At 57.7% G+C, this 18,729-nt stretch overlaps 1 protein-coding gene across 5 annotated transcripts in view; it reads right to left on the bottom strand.

The window, feature by feature from the left end:
* KCNIP2 (potassium voltage-gated channel interacting protein 2) overlaps positions 1-17,679 on the bottom strand; it is a 41,741-nt gene extending 24,062 nt beyond the window's left edge. For 4 of the 5 annotated variants that reach the window (XM_079312457.1, XM_079312458.1, XM_079312459.1 and 1 more), the window contains exon 1: positions 17,368-17,679. In XM_079312457.1, coding sequence (XP_079168583.1) covers positions 17,368-17,440 — 73 coding nt within the window. In that variant the 5' untranslated portion in view covers positions 17,441-17,679. Of the gene's footprint in view, positions 1-14,661; positions 14,753-17,367 lie in introns of those variants that run through there. The other variant, XM_079312462.1, reaches the window with a different exon arrangement.
* Positions 17,680-18,729: the final 1,050 nt, after the last annotated feature.

The following is an 18,729-nucleotide window of genomic DNA, read 5'->3' as shown; positions in this document are numbered from 1 at the left end:
CATCTGAGAGGGAAAGTTGCTCCATCCCAGCATGCAGGTGAGACATGCAAGTGCCATCCTGTTCATCCTGGTCGTGATGGTCATGTGGGACAGGGGATCTCCCATCCCTTCCCAATCAGTAGATGATGGCCACCCCGGTCACTGACCCTGCTCCTCCCTAGAAAGCTGAGCAGGAATTCAGCACAAATCAAAAGTAAGCCACAAGGCAGGGCTGTTGAGCTACCTTTACACAATTTTTCTTGCTAAAGACACCATCTGGGTCACATCCACCCGCGGGTGCCACTGTAGGGTGCATCCTGCCAACCTCCTGCCCCACAACCAGCCTGTGCTTCTCTCAGACCTGCTCTCTGCTTTAGGAGGCCAGTGATTCCCACCCCTGCCCCAGCTGCAGCCCCAGGTGAGCTCCATTCCCCACAATGCCTCACTGCAGGCCAAAGCACATCACCCCCCAAAAAGTTACTTAGAGTCAGCCTGTGTCCCCAGAGCATCTGTTGGGATCCCAAAGGGGACATGCTGCTGCTGGAGCTGCAGCAATGGGAAGGAGGAAGATTGTGGCTCCAGGCTCATTCTCCAGCTCATGCTCCCCCCATGTGCTTTGACCCTGGCAAAGAGAGATACTGTCCACAGCTCCTAATGCCGAGCCTGCAGTGGGGACAGCCTAGCTTAGGGGATAAAGGGCAAATTCCAGGAGACTGAAGACCAACATTGCCCTGCATCTCCCTGCCCCAGTGCCATGCCTGTCTGCTGACTGTGCTGGGACACCTCCAACTCGGAAGCACAGGAGCCGGGACAGGACATGAAACACACCCGGGATGCCATGGGTGGGGACACGGACTGTCCACTCTCCGTGCCCTGCTCCATGCCCATTTCAGTGTCTCACACTCCGTGCCCCACTCCGTGCCCCACACTCTGTGCCCCGCTCCGTGTCCCACTCTCCATGCCCCACTCTCCATGCCCCACTCTACGTGCCCATCTGTGTCCCACACTTTGTGCCCCACTCTCTGTGCCCCGCTCCGTGTCCTACTGTCCGTGTCCCGCTCCGTGTCCCGCTCCGTGTCCCACTCTCCGTGTCCCGCTCCGTGTCCCGCTCCGTGTCCCACTCTCCGTGTCCCGCTCCGAGCGGCCGCGGTGCCGCTGCCTGACGCTGAGAGGAGCCCCGGTACAGCGCAGCAGAGCGGCGGAGCGGCGGGAGGTGAGCCGGGGACACGGCTCGCTCAGACGGCTGTGGCAGCCGATGGCACACGGGAGACAGGAGGGGACACGTGTTGTTGTGTCGGAGCGTGGCCCTGCACGCGTGTGAGAGGATGCACGGGAACCGAAAAGGCCATGCGGCCACCGCGGACACGGGGCCACCGCGGACATGGGGCCACCACGGCTCGCTGGCAGTGCCTTGGAGCCAGAAGAGACGGTGACAGAGGAGGGGAACACGACACATCGGCCCACACCAGAGCCACTGCTTCCTTTCCTGCCCCGGTCCTCTCCTCCCGAGATGACTTGCTGGCACATACATCCTTCCTAAGCCACCGACGACTGGGCTGGTACCTGCCGAGGGAGTGCAGGGAGCTGCCGGGGGAATTCACGCTGCTTCCCAGCCATGAAATATTCATTAGCACAGCCGCCAAGAGAAGGGAGGAAATAAAGGATAAACAGAAGGGGATGGGGGGGAGAAGACATAATGCTTGCAGGCAGCTCAGCATGGCACCGACAAGCCCATGGAGTGGCTGAATCAAGGTCTTTATACCAGTCATCACAGTAGTATGTGGGTCCCCTGGTGCCCACACAAAGCCTGATTCACTCTCATGGATGTCGTGGGCACATAAACACCACTAGAAAATGCAGCCAGAAAAGAGCAGTCCTTGCAGGCACATCCAGCACAGGTAGGGATACTCTGCAACACACACATCACAAAGGGGCACCATGCTGGGGTGGTGGTCAGAGACTGTTTCTGCTTGTGCCAGCCCTGGATGGTGCCTGGGCTTCAGGTATCTCAACTTGGGCTACACCCCTCAGGACAACACCAGAGAAGGGCCCAGCCCAGGGCCTCCTTGGCCAGGGCATCTGTGGGTTCTCTGGAGTCATCCTGTGCCTGGCAGAAAGCAGCATTTCTCTCAGGGAGGAAGTGCTATCAGGATGGGAGGCACATTTCCAGCAATGAGAAAGGGCAATCAGGGCAGGAAGGAGGAAAATTTCCATTACCAAGGAAGGATGATCAGAGAGGGAAGGATGCAGGACATCCTGCGACCCTGTGCCAAGCCTCAGCCCACCACTCAGGCCCACAGTGGCTGAGCAAATGCTCTGTTCTCTCTCTAAATAATTCAAACTCACCTTTTATTTGGGATGGAGGGCATACACATCCCAGCAATGCCAGACCCACAGCTGCTTGGCAGGAACAGAGCAGGTCCTGGCTGGAGGGAGAGCTCAGCAAGACTCACGCCAGAGCCAGGACACGATGAGGGAGAAGGAGGTGGACATCCCAGCAGCAGGGATCACTTCAAGAGCCATGAGCTCCTAGTTCCAGACACACCACACCCGGGTGGGCGGCTCCGTGGGATCTCAGCCCCTCTGCCACCAGCAGAGGAAGGCTCAGCCCAGCCAGCCCTGCGTGCTGCTGCTCTGCTCCTGCCTCCTCCCAGCCCGGGGAAACCGCAGCCTCCGGGTCTGCGGGAAGTGCTGAAAACGTGATGCCAGAGAAAATAAATAAGGCAGCTAATGAGGTGATTTGCATAGCTATTAGCAGCCAGGATTTGCAGTGGGTCTGACATGGGATGTGCTGTCACAGCTAAGTGCAGCCCGAGGGCTCTGCTGCGCTTGCAGAGGGAAACACACAACACAGCGGCGCTGCACGGGCACACCGCGGGCACCCACCGCGGGCAGCGCTCACCCCAGCACCGGGGAGCCGAGGGAGGCAGCGGCAAACCCAGCAAGGAGGTGGAGGAAGGCTCGGAGCAGGGCACACAGCCGGGGAGGAGCTGTGTGCTCCAACCGTGAGCCCCTCCTGCCTTTGCCACACACCCTGCGGCTTGGCCCTGGGATGTACAGATCCCGGGCCAGCACACAGATCCTACCTTGCCAAGGCTCAGAGAGCATCCATGAAAGGACAAGCTTGCAAAGGCCAAAGAAAAGCTGCCAGCAGCCCAGGCTTCCTTGCAGGGCAACCCTGCATTGTCACAGCCAGCTGGCTCCACGTGCTTTCCCACCCAGAGCTGGGATGCTCTGCAGCTCCCTGCACCCCTTACATCTGCTTGCTCCCTTATGAACCTGGACTAAAACACACCCCAGGGCAAGCACAAGTCCTTTCCTACCCCAATCTTTGCAGTCAGCAAACCCATCTCACTCTGACTCCCAGCAAAAGGTACAATTTTTGGGATGCAGGACTGTGCATGAAGCATAACGCTATCAACAGCTCTGCATCATAACTGCACCCATCCGTAGCTGTTTGGGTCAGGAGTCATTGAACCACAGCAGGCAGGAGGGCACTGGTCATCCTGGTACATTCAGGAATGCAGGGGCAACACACCTGCAACCTGTGACACTGCTGCATCCCCAACCTGCTGTGCCCAGTAAATTGTGACAGAGAGGAATGGCATGCAGGGCCACTCTCCCCAGGGCTGCCAGGGCATGTCTGGCTTTGATCACAAATGTGCAACGACAGCTCAGCTCATTCTCAGCTGGTGGATCTTGCTAAAAAATGCATGTGACGTGATCTGTCTGCTCAGGAAGGTGCTGCCAGGGACAGAACCCAGCCCAGTGCTGGTCCTGCAGCACCCACCTGCCAGCAGCTGGCAGGCAGCAGGTGATGGGGCAGCAGGCTCCGTGGCACCACATTAGGGATGAGCACATGCCAAAACACCCCTGCAATGCAGGGAAAGGATGGGGCATCCCCACCATCTGATGGCAAAGACAAGCAGAAAGACCCAACAGATGGGTGGTTGGACAGACAAACAGACACAAACTCAACCACCAACCAGGGTGGTATGTGTCAGGCCAAGATGAAAGTCAGAGCCCCACATGGCCCACCCTGGTGTGTCCATCGTCCCCAGAATGCCCCTGATGGACCCCAGGCATCCAGATTACACTGAGACACTGAATGCTCCCAAGCTGATTTTTTTTTCTGCTAAATATTTTAGGAATTTACACAGAAAAGCTCTCTGTGCTCGGTGGCATGTCAGCCCCCTTGGCAGCACACAGGCGGCCACAGACACACCCCCGCCTGCCAGGGTATGAATAATTCATCGACCCCATGAGCAGGATAGAAGCGGCGGGTAGGAGGGGACAAAGTTGGGGGAACAGTTTCATCAAGCCCCACCCCGGTTCCTGGAGTGCACCCCGAGCATCTCCATATCCTGCAACAGGAGGGCACAAAACTGCACCAACAGCTGCAGGGAAACAGAAGCACAAGGAAGGGAAAAGAGTCAGGAGCTGAACCCAGCCCTGGTTACGGGGCTGACACTTCAAGACAGCAGCTGTAAGCAAGTAGAACCATAACCTGCCTGGACCATCTGGGGGCATTTCAGAGCTTGTTGTGTCTGAAAAGCACAGCAATGTTTGGGTCAGGATATATCAGGCAGTGAGGCAGCACAGCACCCAGGAGCTCCAAAGAGCATTTCCCAAATGTGCACTTTGCTGCATGGGGGTGCACAGCTCACACGGGGGGACAACACAGACACAGCATCTCCTTATCCCAAACCAGCACTTTTTTGCCCCTCAGATGCCTACCTTACTCCATGCCCACGGCACCCCATGAAAATCAGCAGGGATTTCCATCCCCAGCCCTGTTCCAGCGCCCACTCCAGCCATCACCAGGATCTCCAGAATTGAGAAGCTGGAAAAAAATCTCAGCCAGGTGACAAATGATGCCAGCCCTGCTCCCAAGACAGACATGCATCTCTCCAGCCTTGCCATCCTCACCACCCCTCACCAAGCCACAGTTATGGTGACAAATTAAGGAGCTCCATGCAATCACACATGGGCTGGGCTCCAGTAAATGGGAGGTGGCACTGGGCTCATTTCCTTGCAATCAGCACTCGCTTGGCCACCGACGGATCTGTCTCAGCAGGGTGACAGGAGGAAGCACAGTGGGAACAGGCTGGGACACAACCTCGCCTCCCACGTGTTCAGGCAGCCCAGGGCTGCCTGTGAGCCAGGAAAGGGACACCCTCTGTCACCCAGGGAGGCTGCTGTGCTGAGTGACACGGGCTATTAGCACCACCGCTTATCCAGGGGCTCCTGACACGGCTGCACAGCTGGCTGAGGGAGATAAGATGCCCGGAGGGGAAACATGCTCCCAATGGCAGGAATCTCCCCCAAAATGGACTTGGCTTGAAGGCACCCAGAGTGTCTGCTGCTATTAATAACTCCAGAGCTGTAATGATGTGCATGCCCTCGGCTCAGGGAGACACAACAACAAGGCAGGGAGGGAGAGCAAAGTGGTGCTGGAGATGGGGCTGAGGTGCTGACCCACAGCTCCTCACCAAGCCCACGGAGTCCCCATGCCATCAACACCCCAGCACTGGCCTGAAGGCCTGGATGGGTGGCTGGGGGGCTCAGGACAGGGCAGACACACAAGGTCACTGCTGTCCTTATAACAGCCCACAGCCCACCTGTGCCCTTCTCCAGCCTCAAGCCAAGGCACTGCCCATCCCATGGCTGGGCTAATGGCTCCCATGCCACCATTGACCCTCTCTCCACTTGTACTCTGAGTGGTGGCCCAGCCTTCCACCTGCTGTGCTCCCTGTCCATGGGGCAGCAGGGCTGCCCACTCAGCATCTCCAGGGCACCCACTCAGCCAACTGCCAGCCCAGGGGGGCCTCTAGAGACTTTTTAAGCTGACATTTTGGGGACAGGAAAGCTATTTTTGGTTGTTTCAGAGACCGTGTTTCCATAGAAGTTTGCCTCCACTGGAGGGAGGGATGCTCTCCCTGGAGGTGCCATAGCCAGCAGCTTTTTTTGGGCTGTGGTGCCCAGCACCAGCTCTGCACCACTGGGTCATCCTCATCCCTTCTCTGCCTGCCCACTACACCTGGACACACTGTGCTTGGGAGCAATGGGCTCCTACTTGGGCAGGATCAGGAGCATTCCATCTGGGAGAGGGGCTGGTGGGAGGTACAGCCCAGGGCCTTGCTCCTGCCTAAGACCTTCTCAGCATTACCAAGTTTTCTTCTACACACCTTAATGAGACAATCCCAAAAATTGGCACACACACCTGCACAGCCCCCCCGCTCCCTGGAGCTTCCAGGCACTCTTGATAGGAATAAATGTGCCTGGCAATTATGGAGGGAGAGCACAGCCTCCCAATGCAAGACCTGCTGAGAGATTCAGAAATAAGTATGTTAATAATCAAATATCCATCCTGTGTCTGAGCTCACGGGAGGACTTTCAAGTCTAATTAGTGGAAGATTTGTACCATTGCTGCCAGGGCTCGAGGGACACTTTGCCGTGGTTCCCACGAAATGAGAGGTTCTGTTATAATTAGCCAGCAGCATCCCATCTGCCAGGATTGCCTGCAGACCTCCCTGCATCCCGGGCTGGGGGCAGGAGGGACCCAGGTAAGCCAAGATGAGAGATGGCCCCGGGCTTTGATCTGTGCAAATCGAGTCTGGAACTGCAAATCCAGGGCAGGCAGGAGTTCAGGCTGTGAGGATGGGCAGCACACCCTGAGCCTGCAGGTCATCCCATGCTGTACACAACACCTACATCATCACACAACTCAACTCTCCACAACATCCTGCCAGATGAAGAAGACCTAGAGTGCCTCTAAAGCTGCTCCATCTCCAGACTGGTCGTTTCCAAGCCAGGAAAAGACCCAGGGCTGTTCACAGTGAGGGGCATTTCCCAGTCTAACCCAGTCAGGCACGTTGTACATCTCATCCCCAGTCCACCACAGCAGAAGGAGCAGTGCCCAGGGGAGTACTCCTGACACCCCAGCCCACGTGTTTTTACACAGGGTCATTTCCTGCACTGGAGGATGTCGTAATAGATTCCATTTCCACTGCTACAGCAACTTGTGGGGTGGCAGTGTTGGGGAGAAAGGAGCACCTGGAGCAGAAAGACACACTGGCAGCACCTGGAGATGCACCACTGGCAGTGCCCAAACTGGGACCAGCCTCCCAGGGAAGGTGCAAAGGCAGAGAGACAGCAGAGGGATGAGGGAAGGGATGGAGACTAAGCAGAGGGAGCTGTGCCTGCATTGAGGACCAACAGCACAACCGAGGATGCTCTGCTGAGCAGGGAGTGGGACCCATGTGTCTGGTCTCATGGGGGGATAGCCTGGCAGATACTCTGCCAGAGATCACTGACCTGGCAGCAGCTGCCAGGGACACTCATTAACACCAACTAATTGCAGACAGAGGTGGCTAGCCTGGCAGCAGGCACCCTGCCCACACGCTCTTCCCAGCTTGGGAGCAGGCAAGGCTCCAAACTGAGGGGTAGGATGACAGGCAGGGTGTCAGTGGTCACATCCAGGGCTCAGGGTTGTGCCAGGGATCCTGTGCCCATGAACAAAACCAGCACCTCCCAGGGGCATGCAGGTACCCCATGTTCAGCCATGCTGCCCAGGCCAGGGCACAGCCATCCCCACCCAGCTCCTCTGCCAGCCCCAGGAGACCCCCTCAGTGCCACTGGGTTGTTCATCCTAGCAAACAAGGGTTTGCCAGCCCCTCACTCCTCACAGTTATTTAATTAAGCAGGGATAAAAGAGAAGATGTATTATCCAGAGAGTGACAGCGGGTTGTAATTACAGCAGGGCAGGCTGAGAAAACAAACAGTTCTGAGGGAGGCACAGGATGCTGCGGGGCTGGGGGGACACCACAATCCCTTGGAACCACATCCCCGTCCCAGCACTGTGGTCCAGGGCAGAGGTGGGACTCTTGAGTCTGTGAGGAGTGCAGGAGGAGAAAAGGCTCCTTTGCCTCCATGGTTGTGGTCCCAAAAGAGCCTCTCCTTCCAGCTCACAGTGTACTGGGGTGTTCCCAGTCCCAGGGAACAGCAGGTTTTCAGTGAGTCACTTGGGAATATTAAACACCATCTCCTTGTTCCCCTTCCTGCTTCAGGGCAGCCCCCTGCACTGAGGGGTTGCTGCCCCGCTGAGCCAAGGGCACCAAGACCCAGCTGGGACATGGCCCCAAAGGGGCTCTGCCTGCTCCTTCCCCCTCCCCCAGCCAGGCACGATGCTCTTCTGCTGGGTTACTCCAGGTTTGAACTTGTGCCTGGTGTCTCATGCAAAGCACAGGCAGGTGGAACACGGGGCATGGCCACACTGCAAACAAGAGCTCACAGCTTTGTCCCCAGCAGCTTTCCCTGAGGAGGGGAAAAGCTTCACTCCCATGTTCCCTTTTGGAGGGTACCATGGTGCCATCACAGTGGAAGCTGGGACACATCAGGGTGGCTCAGTCTTGAGGAGTGCACGGCACTCGGTGCCATCAGACCCTGTGCAGCCCCCAGCCCCAGCCACGTCCCTTCCCTTCGTTAAATCCTCCTGCCCTCAGCCCAATCCTCTTACGCTCTCCCTCTCCCATTACAGCATCCTTAAATTAATGCCTGGCCAAGCGTGGGATAGAAGGAAATTAACCCTGAGGAGGGGGAGCAGTCTCCACAATGTCTCTCATCACCTCAAGCACTGTTCCTTGCCCTTCTCCCACTCACATGCAGCAGAGACACTGGATCTGCCACCATCACAGCGAGCATCACTCAAGCACAGGCTCTCACACCCACACCCTTGGCTGGTGGGGTGGCAAGTGCCCTCTCCAGAGAGCCTCCTGCTTGGGAGGCTGCAAGGTGCCCGGGAGAGACAGCCAGCTGTGCTTGGGTTTACACCAAAAACAGCCAGCTGGGAACTCACTGGGAATAGTTCCAGAGCTGCCTGCACCCTTGCTGGGACACTTTGGGGTCCCCAGCTCTGGAGCAAGAAGTCAGAAGGAATTTGGCTGCTGGTGGGAAGCACTTGTGATACTCACAGTTTGGGGAGCTCAGAGGAGCTGGAGTGGGTGGGAGGCAGGGATGTGGCCAGAACAAAGGATGCTACAATACACACCCTGATCAATGAGGGGGACACTTCTTGCCTGTGTCGCTGTGGGAGAGTTGGAACACATCCCTTGTGGAGGATCTGTCTGAGGGTGAGCAGACACCAAAGCCATGACAAACAAGTCATCCCAGCCCTCCAGGCCGGGATTCAAGCAAGACTTGATGGCTTTGACTTGATGGAAAAATGCCTCAGGGATCTGACCCCCTTGCTGCCAGCATGGTGCAGCAGTGGGACCAGCAGGATCCCCTCAAGCTGTCCTCTCCCAGGGCAGGGGTGGCCAGGCCAGGAATCGCTTGCAGAGCAGCACTCCCGCTGATCCTCTCCGTTATGCAACAAATTATTCCACTCGCATTAATGACTTTGCAGCAAAGGGGGAAATGACATGAATGATTCCTGGTGCCTGGGAGTGACTCACTTTGCACGATGGAGGGGAAGCAAGCAGGGAGGGCGGGCTCCAGGGGAAATTTGTCTGGGTCAGCACGAGCAGCAGAGGGCTGGGGATGGGCTCAGAAGATCAACTGCTAGAAGCAGAGTGAGGGGGAAAGAAAGAGCTACTTAGGGGCAGATCCCACCACTCAGGAGAGGGCTGAGATGTCTCCAAGAGATGCTGGGATCAGTCATAACCACAGCACATTATAATATCTGTTACTGTGCTGCCCAAGCCCCACACTCCTTCTCCACCTGTGCTGCGACCCCAGAACCTGGCACCAGCAGCTGTCCCTCCCTGCTCCAAACCAGACCTGCCACATGGACTGCAGTACAGAGCCTGGCATCTGACCCAGTCCCTTCTCCCTCACCTCTAGAGACTTCACTAAATCACACCATTAAAAATTAATGCGTATTCCCTCCTGGAATAAATCAGGAGCTGTCAAGGGCCAGTGCTGCCAGCCACCTCCTGGGGACACCGGGGACACGTGGAGACACACCGGGGATTTCAACAACCCACTGCCAAGTAGCCCCAGGGGGGTCCTTGGAGTGACAGAGGGCTGGGTGGATTATTGCCTTTAAACCCATCCAGGGGCTTTCTGTAAGCAATGCAATTTTAAAAAATTCAATCTCGGAAGAAGCGATTAACCAAAGGGGCCAGGAGCAATGGCTCGCCTGTCTAATCTCGTTAGCCAGCAGGCTGGTTCCATCTCACCCCACCACAGCTGCATGGGCTGCAGTAACTACTGAAAGCAGATGGATGGTTCTTCCCTGGCTCCTGTCCTGGCCTGTGGGTCTGAGAGTTTTCTGGTGCCTCCCTGCATCACACAGGGCTTCGTCCCATACCTTCCCCATATGAGTCAAGGAAACCCCTGTTCCCTGTGACTCTCATCCTGGCCAGACCATCACCAATGATGCTCCCTCCCTAAAAAGCACTTTTTGGTGTCCAAATGCATGGTTGATAATGGGAAAAGGACAGGTAAGGGATTTGGTGCATCCCTGCTCTGCTGCTGGGGTCAGTGCCTGAAGCCAGGAGCAGGGTCCCACTTTCTGCCCCACAGAGGCTCAGTGACAGGGTCATGCCAGTCTTTCATGGTAGCATCTTGCCAAGAAGCCTGTCTCTGCTTCAGACTGTCAAGCCCTTTCCCAGCAGGAATGTCACTGCCATGGGATGTGTCTCACAGGGACAACAGGACAGACCAGAGTGTCCAATCCCATCCAGTTCTCAAGTCTCTGCAGGGCAGAGCTAAGGCAGCAGATTTGTGCCACCACCCCACCTGCTGAGTTAGTCACTCCATCATTGTCCCTGACCTGCTCCCTGGAGAGGGACTGCAGGTGAAGCTGTTCATCTCCACTGCCAGTCCCTTGGGGCTCTGAGTATTCCCTGCCTACCTACAGGCACTGCTGCTGCTGCATGGTTCCTGACAGACCTCTCTGTGAGCAGTGGGACCCCACACCTCCCTCCCATCCAGGACGTTTGTCTGCACACAGGGGTGTGCAGTGCCCCCACTAGCACATGGCACAACCCCCAAAACACTCACTGTGGATGAAGCTGGTGCAGGAATCAGATGATCATGCATGCTCAGAGTGGGGCTCCTGCTTTTATGTCCTGCACGCCTCAGGGTTTCAAGGCCCCCATGTCCCCAGGTGGAGTGAGCAGGAGCAGCATGGATGGAACATTGACCTTGCCCAGAGTCCCCAGCAGCAATACCAACACCAACCTGGGGCTGGAAAAGATGCCAGCTCCCCAAACAGAAGGGATCTCAGTGCTTCCTGCCAAAATGGGGCTGGAGTCATCAGGAACCTGGTGGAGTTGAGCCTTTGGGGCTGGAGGCACACAAGGCATGGACACAGAAGTTCACATCAATGACAGTGAGTGCATTCCCTGCCCAGGAGTGTCCGTAGGTGACTTGCCCTGCCTGGACCACAGAGGAAACATTCAAGGAAGCCCAGGATCAGAGGCAGTGAAGGTGGCAGCTCTCCACATCCCCCATCTCTGTCAACTCCTGTTGAAGGCAGCAGTGTTCTGCCCCCAGCTCCCCTCCTGCAGGGCTCCATCTCCAAACAAGCTAATTACTCTCACTGCTCCCCAGGGGCTGCACCACCCGTTTTCATTTGAAGAGGAAGATAAATTTCCTTAAAAGCCAGAAGCAGCCAGAGCCACAGCAGATCAGGGACAGGAGGACCACAGCAAGAGCCTCCCACCCAGCACAGCCACACAGCATTTGCAGAGCCCCCAAGGGGAATATTGCTGGGAGTGGGGTCACTTGTTCCCTGTATCCTGACACTCATCCCCATAGCATGGCAAGCACCCAGCCCCAGCTGCCAGCAAAGCACTCTGGCATGGACAGTGGGTTGTTCACGACCCCTGCACCCATCCACAGACCCTGCCCTGTGGAAAGGGGCTCCTCTGCCCCTTTGCTCCCATGGAAGCCACTTGCAACAACCCCAGCAGTTCACCTGCCCAGCAATAACCACCCTCAGAGTCCTACAGTGTTAGTGAAGGGTTGTGATTCCCCACCTCACCATGGCACCAGACCACCCAGCTCAGCCCCCCTGGCGAGGGATGACGGGAGATTCATTTCACTAAGGCTCATTTATCTGCAGCATGATTAGAGAGCAGGGCTGGGATCCATCCCGGCGGCAGGAGAGCGATTTGCCAGCAGATGGATTTATCATTTCCCAAGCACAGCAATTTGGCTTAAACAAAACCAAACCACTTTCCCTAATGAAAACATCACTAATGAGGAGCGAGGCAGAGGCAGCTCCATGAATGGGGTCTCTCCAGTCCCTCAGGGCTGGAAGTGTGACCCACTGATGTTCGGGCTGTTAATGCATGAGGCTCAGGTCCAGCAGGGACATATGGCCCCAATACAGCTGGAAGAAACCAGAGTTTGCTCCAGGGACAAACCAGAGTTTGCTCCTGGCCCCCAAAGCCCTGAGGGCAACTGGTCCTAGCACAACACACAGTATGAGACCAGCACCACCAAGTCAAGACACCTTTGCCAGTTGCAACATGGCCAACAGTGAGGAAAAACTCTACGCCCAGACACAGAGATGGTGAAAGAGCCTGTGCATGGCCAGTCCTGTGCAGCAGGAGCTGTACCCCTTCGCCAAAGCTGTGACAATCCATTAATTATGCATCAGCATCTGAAGACATCAGCCATTTAACAGGTCCAACCAAATCCATGAACTTGCTGTCAATTAATCCTGAGCCACCAACTCCCTATGGACTCCAACCTGCCTTTGCTTGCAGGGATGCAGCAGCAGCTGCCAAAACCTCAGCTCCAGCCCTTCCACCTGCAAAATCCAACCTGCCCATGAGCAGTGGCACCCAGCAGCATCACTCACATGGTCCTTGCCCCATGTGTGGCTGAGAGCAGCATCCCTTCCATCAGGGACCCTCAGGCTCTCAGCAATGCCACAGCACCCCATGAGAGAGAAGTCATCAGCATCAGAGAACTGCAGACAAGCCAGGACAGCAAAGAGGGAAGAGGGTACAGATGCCAGAAGGGGGGAGACAGCAGACAGAGATGAGGCAGAGTCAGGCAACAGTCCCATCACCCCAGGAAGGTGCAGCAGCCATCGAGGGCAAGGCGCTTTGGCAGAGATGACCCAGGGAGCCCCAAACCCTGGCACACGAAGGGGAGACCCTTCCCTACAGTACCCCACCCTGACACAGGACCTCCTGGGAGCTCAGGGACCTGGCCCAAGGGCCAGTGTGGCTTCCAGCCCAGCCTCACTGCCAGGCTGCAGGAGCAGAGGTGGCAAGCAGAGGGAGATTGCATGGGGCAGCAGCAGGAGGGAAGGCACGTTAGCAGGGGAGCAGGGGGATGGGCAGCACAGTTCCCATGAGTCAGACACCCAGGGGAAGGACACTGGGGGTGTCACCCCTCCTGGGGGCTGCTGCTAGGAGCAGGGGACAATCCATGCCTGACTGTGACCAAGGGGTGCAGTAGCTGGCCCTGCCATACCCATAAGAACACCCAGGGCTGTCCTCGAGGAAGCAACTGGGCAAGACAAGGACCTTTACTTTGGGTGGGTGAGCTGGTCTTGGGCACAGTCTCCACCCCAGTTCCCCTCCTTGGGATCCATCCAGCACACAGGCACAGCACACAACCTGCCATCATACCTGCAACTCCTGGCCAGCCTGCTCATGCCCTTGCTCCCACCCAATGACCCTGTCACTCTGTCTTCCAGCTGCAGATCCCAGTGCTTCCCCCTACACACACTATTATTTGGGACAGGCTAGCACTGACACCTCCTCCACACTCTGGGAAATAAATTATCCCCCGTGCAGATGGAAGTCCTACGCTATGGCAAGCTGGTGGAGATGTTCCCCCCACCTGGCTGATCACAGGCTGCGAGCAGACACGATGAAGCTGCCGGGTTTGCCGGCAGCAAAACAAGCCCCTGGCACAGCCCTAGATCTGCCCATCACCTGGGACCCTCCTGCAGCATTGCCAGGACACAGCTCTTCAGCTTTATCCCATGGCAGGGACTGGTACTCTGCTCCCGCTGTCCTCCTACCCACCCAATGGGTTGTTCTCCCTCTGATGTGTCTGTGGGGGACAGCTTGGCCCCACCTCTCCTTTCTCACTGCCATGGGGACAGATACCTCTGAAACAGCCTCCCTCGAGGCAGGGAGGAGAGCTCAGCCAGATGCTGTGCTGCCACTATGCTGCTAAGGCTTTCATCTCATGGGGTGGGCTGCTGAAAGTGCTAGGAGTTGGGGAGTCCCCATCCATCAGCTGAGCCTCTGGAGACAGGAGGATCCCACAGCTCTGCAGATGATGTCTATAGCAATTGCTCAACCCTGCAAATGCTGCGGCTGCCTTTGGGGTGGAGCAAAGAGGTTGTTCGAGTCCCCAGATCATGACAACTGGAGGGAAAAAGCAGGGGTGAAAAAACAAGGATGAAAAGTGAGCCTCCTAACCCTTTTTTGGGGACCCACCAGCACCGGAGATGAATCCCTCATTTTTCCAAAAGGCAGTTAGGGGCTTTGCCCACCCCAGACAGCCTAGACAGTGACCCCATGTTGGCACATGATGTCCCGCTCTTGGGGTACAGCATGGCAGGGATGGGTTTGTCAGTGGGGTAAAACAAGTCCCAGGACACCCACCCTTGCTCCAGATCTGGAGCTAAGGCAGCCCTGATGCCCACACATCCCTGTGGAGCATCAGGCAGGAGGGAAACCGTCCTCCAAGCTCACTCACCTCTCATAAAGCCAGCAACTGCACTCCTTGGGACAAAGTGACTGTAGATTGCCATTTCTTCTGGATAGAAAGCCATGGCCAGAGCAGTCCTGAGACACTGGCTCTGCGCTCTGCATGCACACTAATCGCTCATGCCATTAGAGGCTGGAAGAATAATGCAATTTATGGATGGCTTTCATTTCTCGCTAGCGTCATCTAAATCTCCCAGAAATGGACCAGTTTAATTTCCTGGTGGTGTAACCTAAACGTTTCTCTCTCTAACACCTAGGTGAGTGCCCAGCCACAGGCTCAGCAGGCACAGCTGCTTCCTGCCCTTGCCCCAGGCTGCCACAGCAGGGCCAGCACGGGCAGGGTGCACCCCGGCACAGGGAGCTGCTGCTCTCCCCACTGCCCACACGCAGGCAGCTCTCATTCACTCGGGCTCTCTCTCACACACTCATCCACGTGCCCACAGAGCCGGGGCAGCTGGGCATCGCTGGGCATGCTGCAGGGACTGGGGACTGTCCCTGCACCCTCTTTTTCAACAGCTTTTTAAATTTAAGAATGGGTGGGCATTGTGGAGTGTTTCTACCCTGAGCATGGCTGGGGGTCCTGCTTCCTGTTTAGCCCCTCTCCTTCTGGAAGTGGGGTTGCTAACCCTTCTCTGGGCATGCATAGGTGGGAATCACATTGCTCTCACCCCTGATTTTAGGCAGTGATGGGGAGGCAGCAGGACTGACTGCTGTCCCTGTACACACCAGCCATCACTGGAGCTGCTGTGGGGCTGTTGTCTTGCCTGACACCAAATCATCTCTTAGTTTATAGCTCTTGCACCCTCTGAACTCTGACACATCCTGATGGATGGGGGTCTCCAAAGCTACAGGGAACACTCCAAACTGCTTATGCATGACCCCAAGCAGAGCTGAGCTACCAAACAGCAGGTGCCAGCAGCAACCCTCTCAACTGCAGATAGAGACTAAACCCACACAGGCACTGCCAGCTTCACCCCAGGGCTTTGCTACAGCCCTAGGGAGGTCCCAGCTCCTCACCACATCTCCAGGATATCAGCACAGCCAAGACCAGGTTAGAAGACATGGGGTCAAGCTAGTAAACCCTCCCTAGAGTTAAGGTGGCATCCCCTCTCCTGCATCACTTCCACACTTTCTGGGAGAGAGACGACTTTCCCTCCACAGGGGGCTCAGCTTCAGTGCGTTCAGCCAGCACAGGGGAAATCACTGCCACTGGGACCTGCTCCCTCCATGGGGCTACTGCAGGCTCTGCCCTAGCAGTCACTGCCTTGACAGGGATGGGAAATGAGTAACATGCCCTACAGGGCCTTTTTCCCACTCTGGAAAATGGGGCAGATATTTCCAGCCTTATTCTCTGAAGACTTCCCCAAAGCCCCATCCCTGTAGGCAGGGACTTGCATGGTGGCATAGCTCTACTCCATCCAGGTTCTTGCTGCACAGCTGGCTCAGAGGTAAACCCAGGCATAAAAGGTCTCACTCTTGGAGAGACTGGAATTTATTTTTAACTTTGATTTGATTTAAATCCATATGGACATTTTAAAGTTACCGGAGAAACCAAAAGTTGTGTGTGGGTTCCAAGTTCCTACACAGCTCAAAAATATCTTCCCTGCAGCACGTTTGGGCAGACAGTAAGCAGCATTTCCCATGTGTGGGGCTGTTCAGGAAAGCAGAGCAGAGGTCCTGCTCTGCTACCACCACCACCCATTTGAAATTCTAGAGCAAATCCTGAAAGCCACCCAAGATTTTGGCAGGAAAAGCACCACCGGGACTCAGGGAAGCCACCTGTGCACACACAGCAGTGCCTGCGGCACAAGGACACCGAACCCCACTGGCTATGGAAAGGCTCAGCTCCATCATGGGTCCCAGGAGGCAGGTGGGAACTGCTGCCCCATTTCACAGCTGCTGCGACAGAGGCCCTGAAAGGAGACAGGATTTGGCCTGATCTGTGGAGAGCACGTGGGGAAGGAGGGGTGTTGCCAGCTCCAGCCCAGCTGCTTCCCTATCGGACAGCGGAAGATGAGGTGCGATGGATGGACAGATGGTGTGGGATGTGGGATGCTCGGCAATTCCCTGATGGGGCAGAGGATGAAGGGGTCTCAAATGGGTCGCCTTAATCCTCTCTGTCCGACAGCTATCCCATCCAGGGGCGGGATGTCTCAAGGGATGCTCTCGGGGACACTGGGTGATGGGTGAAGACACCTGGCACCAGGTGCTGCTGGGGTTTTCTGAACGGAGTGAGCCTGTCCTCCCTGGGGACCCTGCTGCCGGGCTGCTGCTGTGCCACCCCAGGGAGCAGCGCTGGCTCAAGGCATGGCAGACACATCCCAGCACCAGACCCTGGTGTCCCGAGGGGATTTGGCGTAATAGTGAGGGAGTGTGAACTTTGGGGGAGGGGGGGGGGGGGCGGCCAAAAGCGATTCAAGCATTCCACTCCCTGTCCGAGTCCTTTTCCTTGCCTCGGGACAATATCTGCACGCTGGGACCAGCCCTATCGCCCTGGAGCATCCTCCCCCCGGGGGCCGGGACTGTCCCCCTGCTCCAGCGCCGGGGTGGCGGCCGTTCCCCCGTCCCCGAGCGCGGCGTGCGGCGAAGCGGAGCGGGCAGGGAGCGGGGCTCAGCGGGGCTGGAAGCGGGTGCCGGGACCGCCCCGCGCCGTGCTCCGAGTGGCTGCTGCACCTTCCCCGGCGGCGGCACTCACCCGTCAGCTGGTCGTAGGAGCCGTCCAGGTCGCGGGAGTCGGACAGACTCTCCTTCCTGCCCTTGCTCCGCATCTTCCCGCCCCGCCGAGCGGCGGGGGGAACGGCGACGGGGCGCACGGGCTGCGCCGGCGGGCAGGGTCAGCCCGCGGCCGCCGCCTCCCCCCGCCCCGCCGGCGGTGCCGGAGCTCGGCTCAGCTCGGCAGCGGGAGCGCGCAGCCGCCCCGGTCCCCGCCGCCGCCGCCGGGGCTGGGCACGGCCGCCCCCTCCCTCTCGTCCTTCCCCGCCTCTTCCCGGGAACCGCCAGCCCGGCCCCGCCGCCGCGGGGAAACTGAGGCACGGGCGGGGGGCGGAGAGCGGCGGCGCTCCGGGAAAGGCGGGGAGGGAGGGAGCTGTTCCGGACTGCGCCGAGGTGCGGTCTCGGGCGGTTCGGGAGAGCCCCGGCATCAGGCACCGCGCAGGGACGGAGAAGGGGACAGAGATGGAGAAGGCGTGGGGCAGGAGGGGCGCAGAGCCCCACAGCCACTGCGGGGAGCGAGGGTCCCCCCGAACCCTGCCTGCCAGTGCCCGTGCCGGGCTGCGCCTGGGACCCCCGGGCAGGGGACCTCGGGAAGGGGAACCCAGCCCTGCCCCGTCCCGCAGGGCTGCTGCATCTCCACCTGGGGGAGAAGCTGGATGAGAAATCGGTCCGAGACGGAGGGGACGGGCAGGGGTCAAGAGATGCAGGAGAGGTGTGGGGAGCGCGGCCAGGTCCTGCCTGCAGCCAAGCACAGAAACGGGTCCCACCGCCGTTCCCACCCCTGAGCATGGCTTTCCGTGCAGGGTTGGAGTCTTTAGCAGGATTTTACCCCATCGCCTACAGCCCCAGGGAAAGGGTGAAGCAGCAGCATACTTGGGGAGGCTTCCAGAGGCGCGGTGCTGCCAAGAGAGGAGCTCATAGCCCACCGGTACATCTGGCACTGGGAACTTGATGTGCCGCTGCTGCCCTTGGTTATTTGTTGCCATCTGTGCACGATGCCATCCCCGGGGGATGCAGACTTCTGGAGAGTCAGGGGCTTTTGTCGTGCTACTGCCTGAGTGCTGATTGCACCATGACAGGAGTCCTGGGCACATCCCATGGCTTCTCCCTTCATTCTCTCACCCATGCAGAGACAGAGGAGAGCAGGGGCAGCGGGAGGAGGCAAAGCATCGCTCCTGCTCCCTGTGCCAGCCCGGCACACAGGAGCCGCAGGGCAGAAGGGAACCCAGAGCAGCAAGGAGGGAGGGCCGTGCTCACGAGGCAGCGTGTTGTCAGCGTGCTTTGGTGTCAAGCCATGAAAGAAGCCGCCTTAGCGAGGCAGTGATGCTTAGCAACTGCCTGGATC

Source organism: Erithacus rubecula, assembly GCF_903797595.1.
Source record: "Erithacus rubecula genome assembly, chromosome: 9".
NCBI classification, from domain to species: Eukaryota; Metazoa; Chordata; class Aves; order Passeriformes; family Muscicapidae; genus Erithacus; species Erithacus rubecula.
Note: the sequence above shows the minus strand (reverse complement) of the source record. Positions and strands in the feature narration are given on the sequence as shown.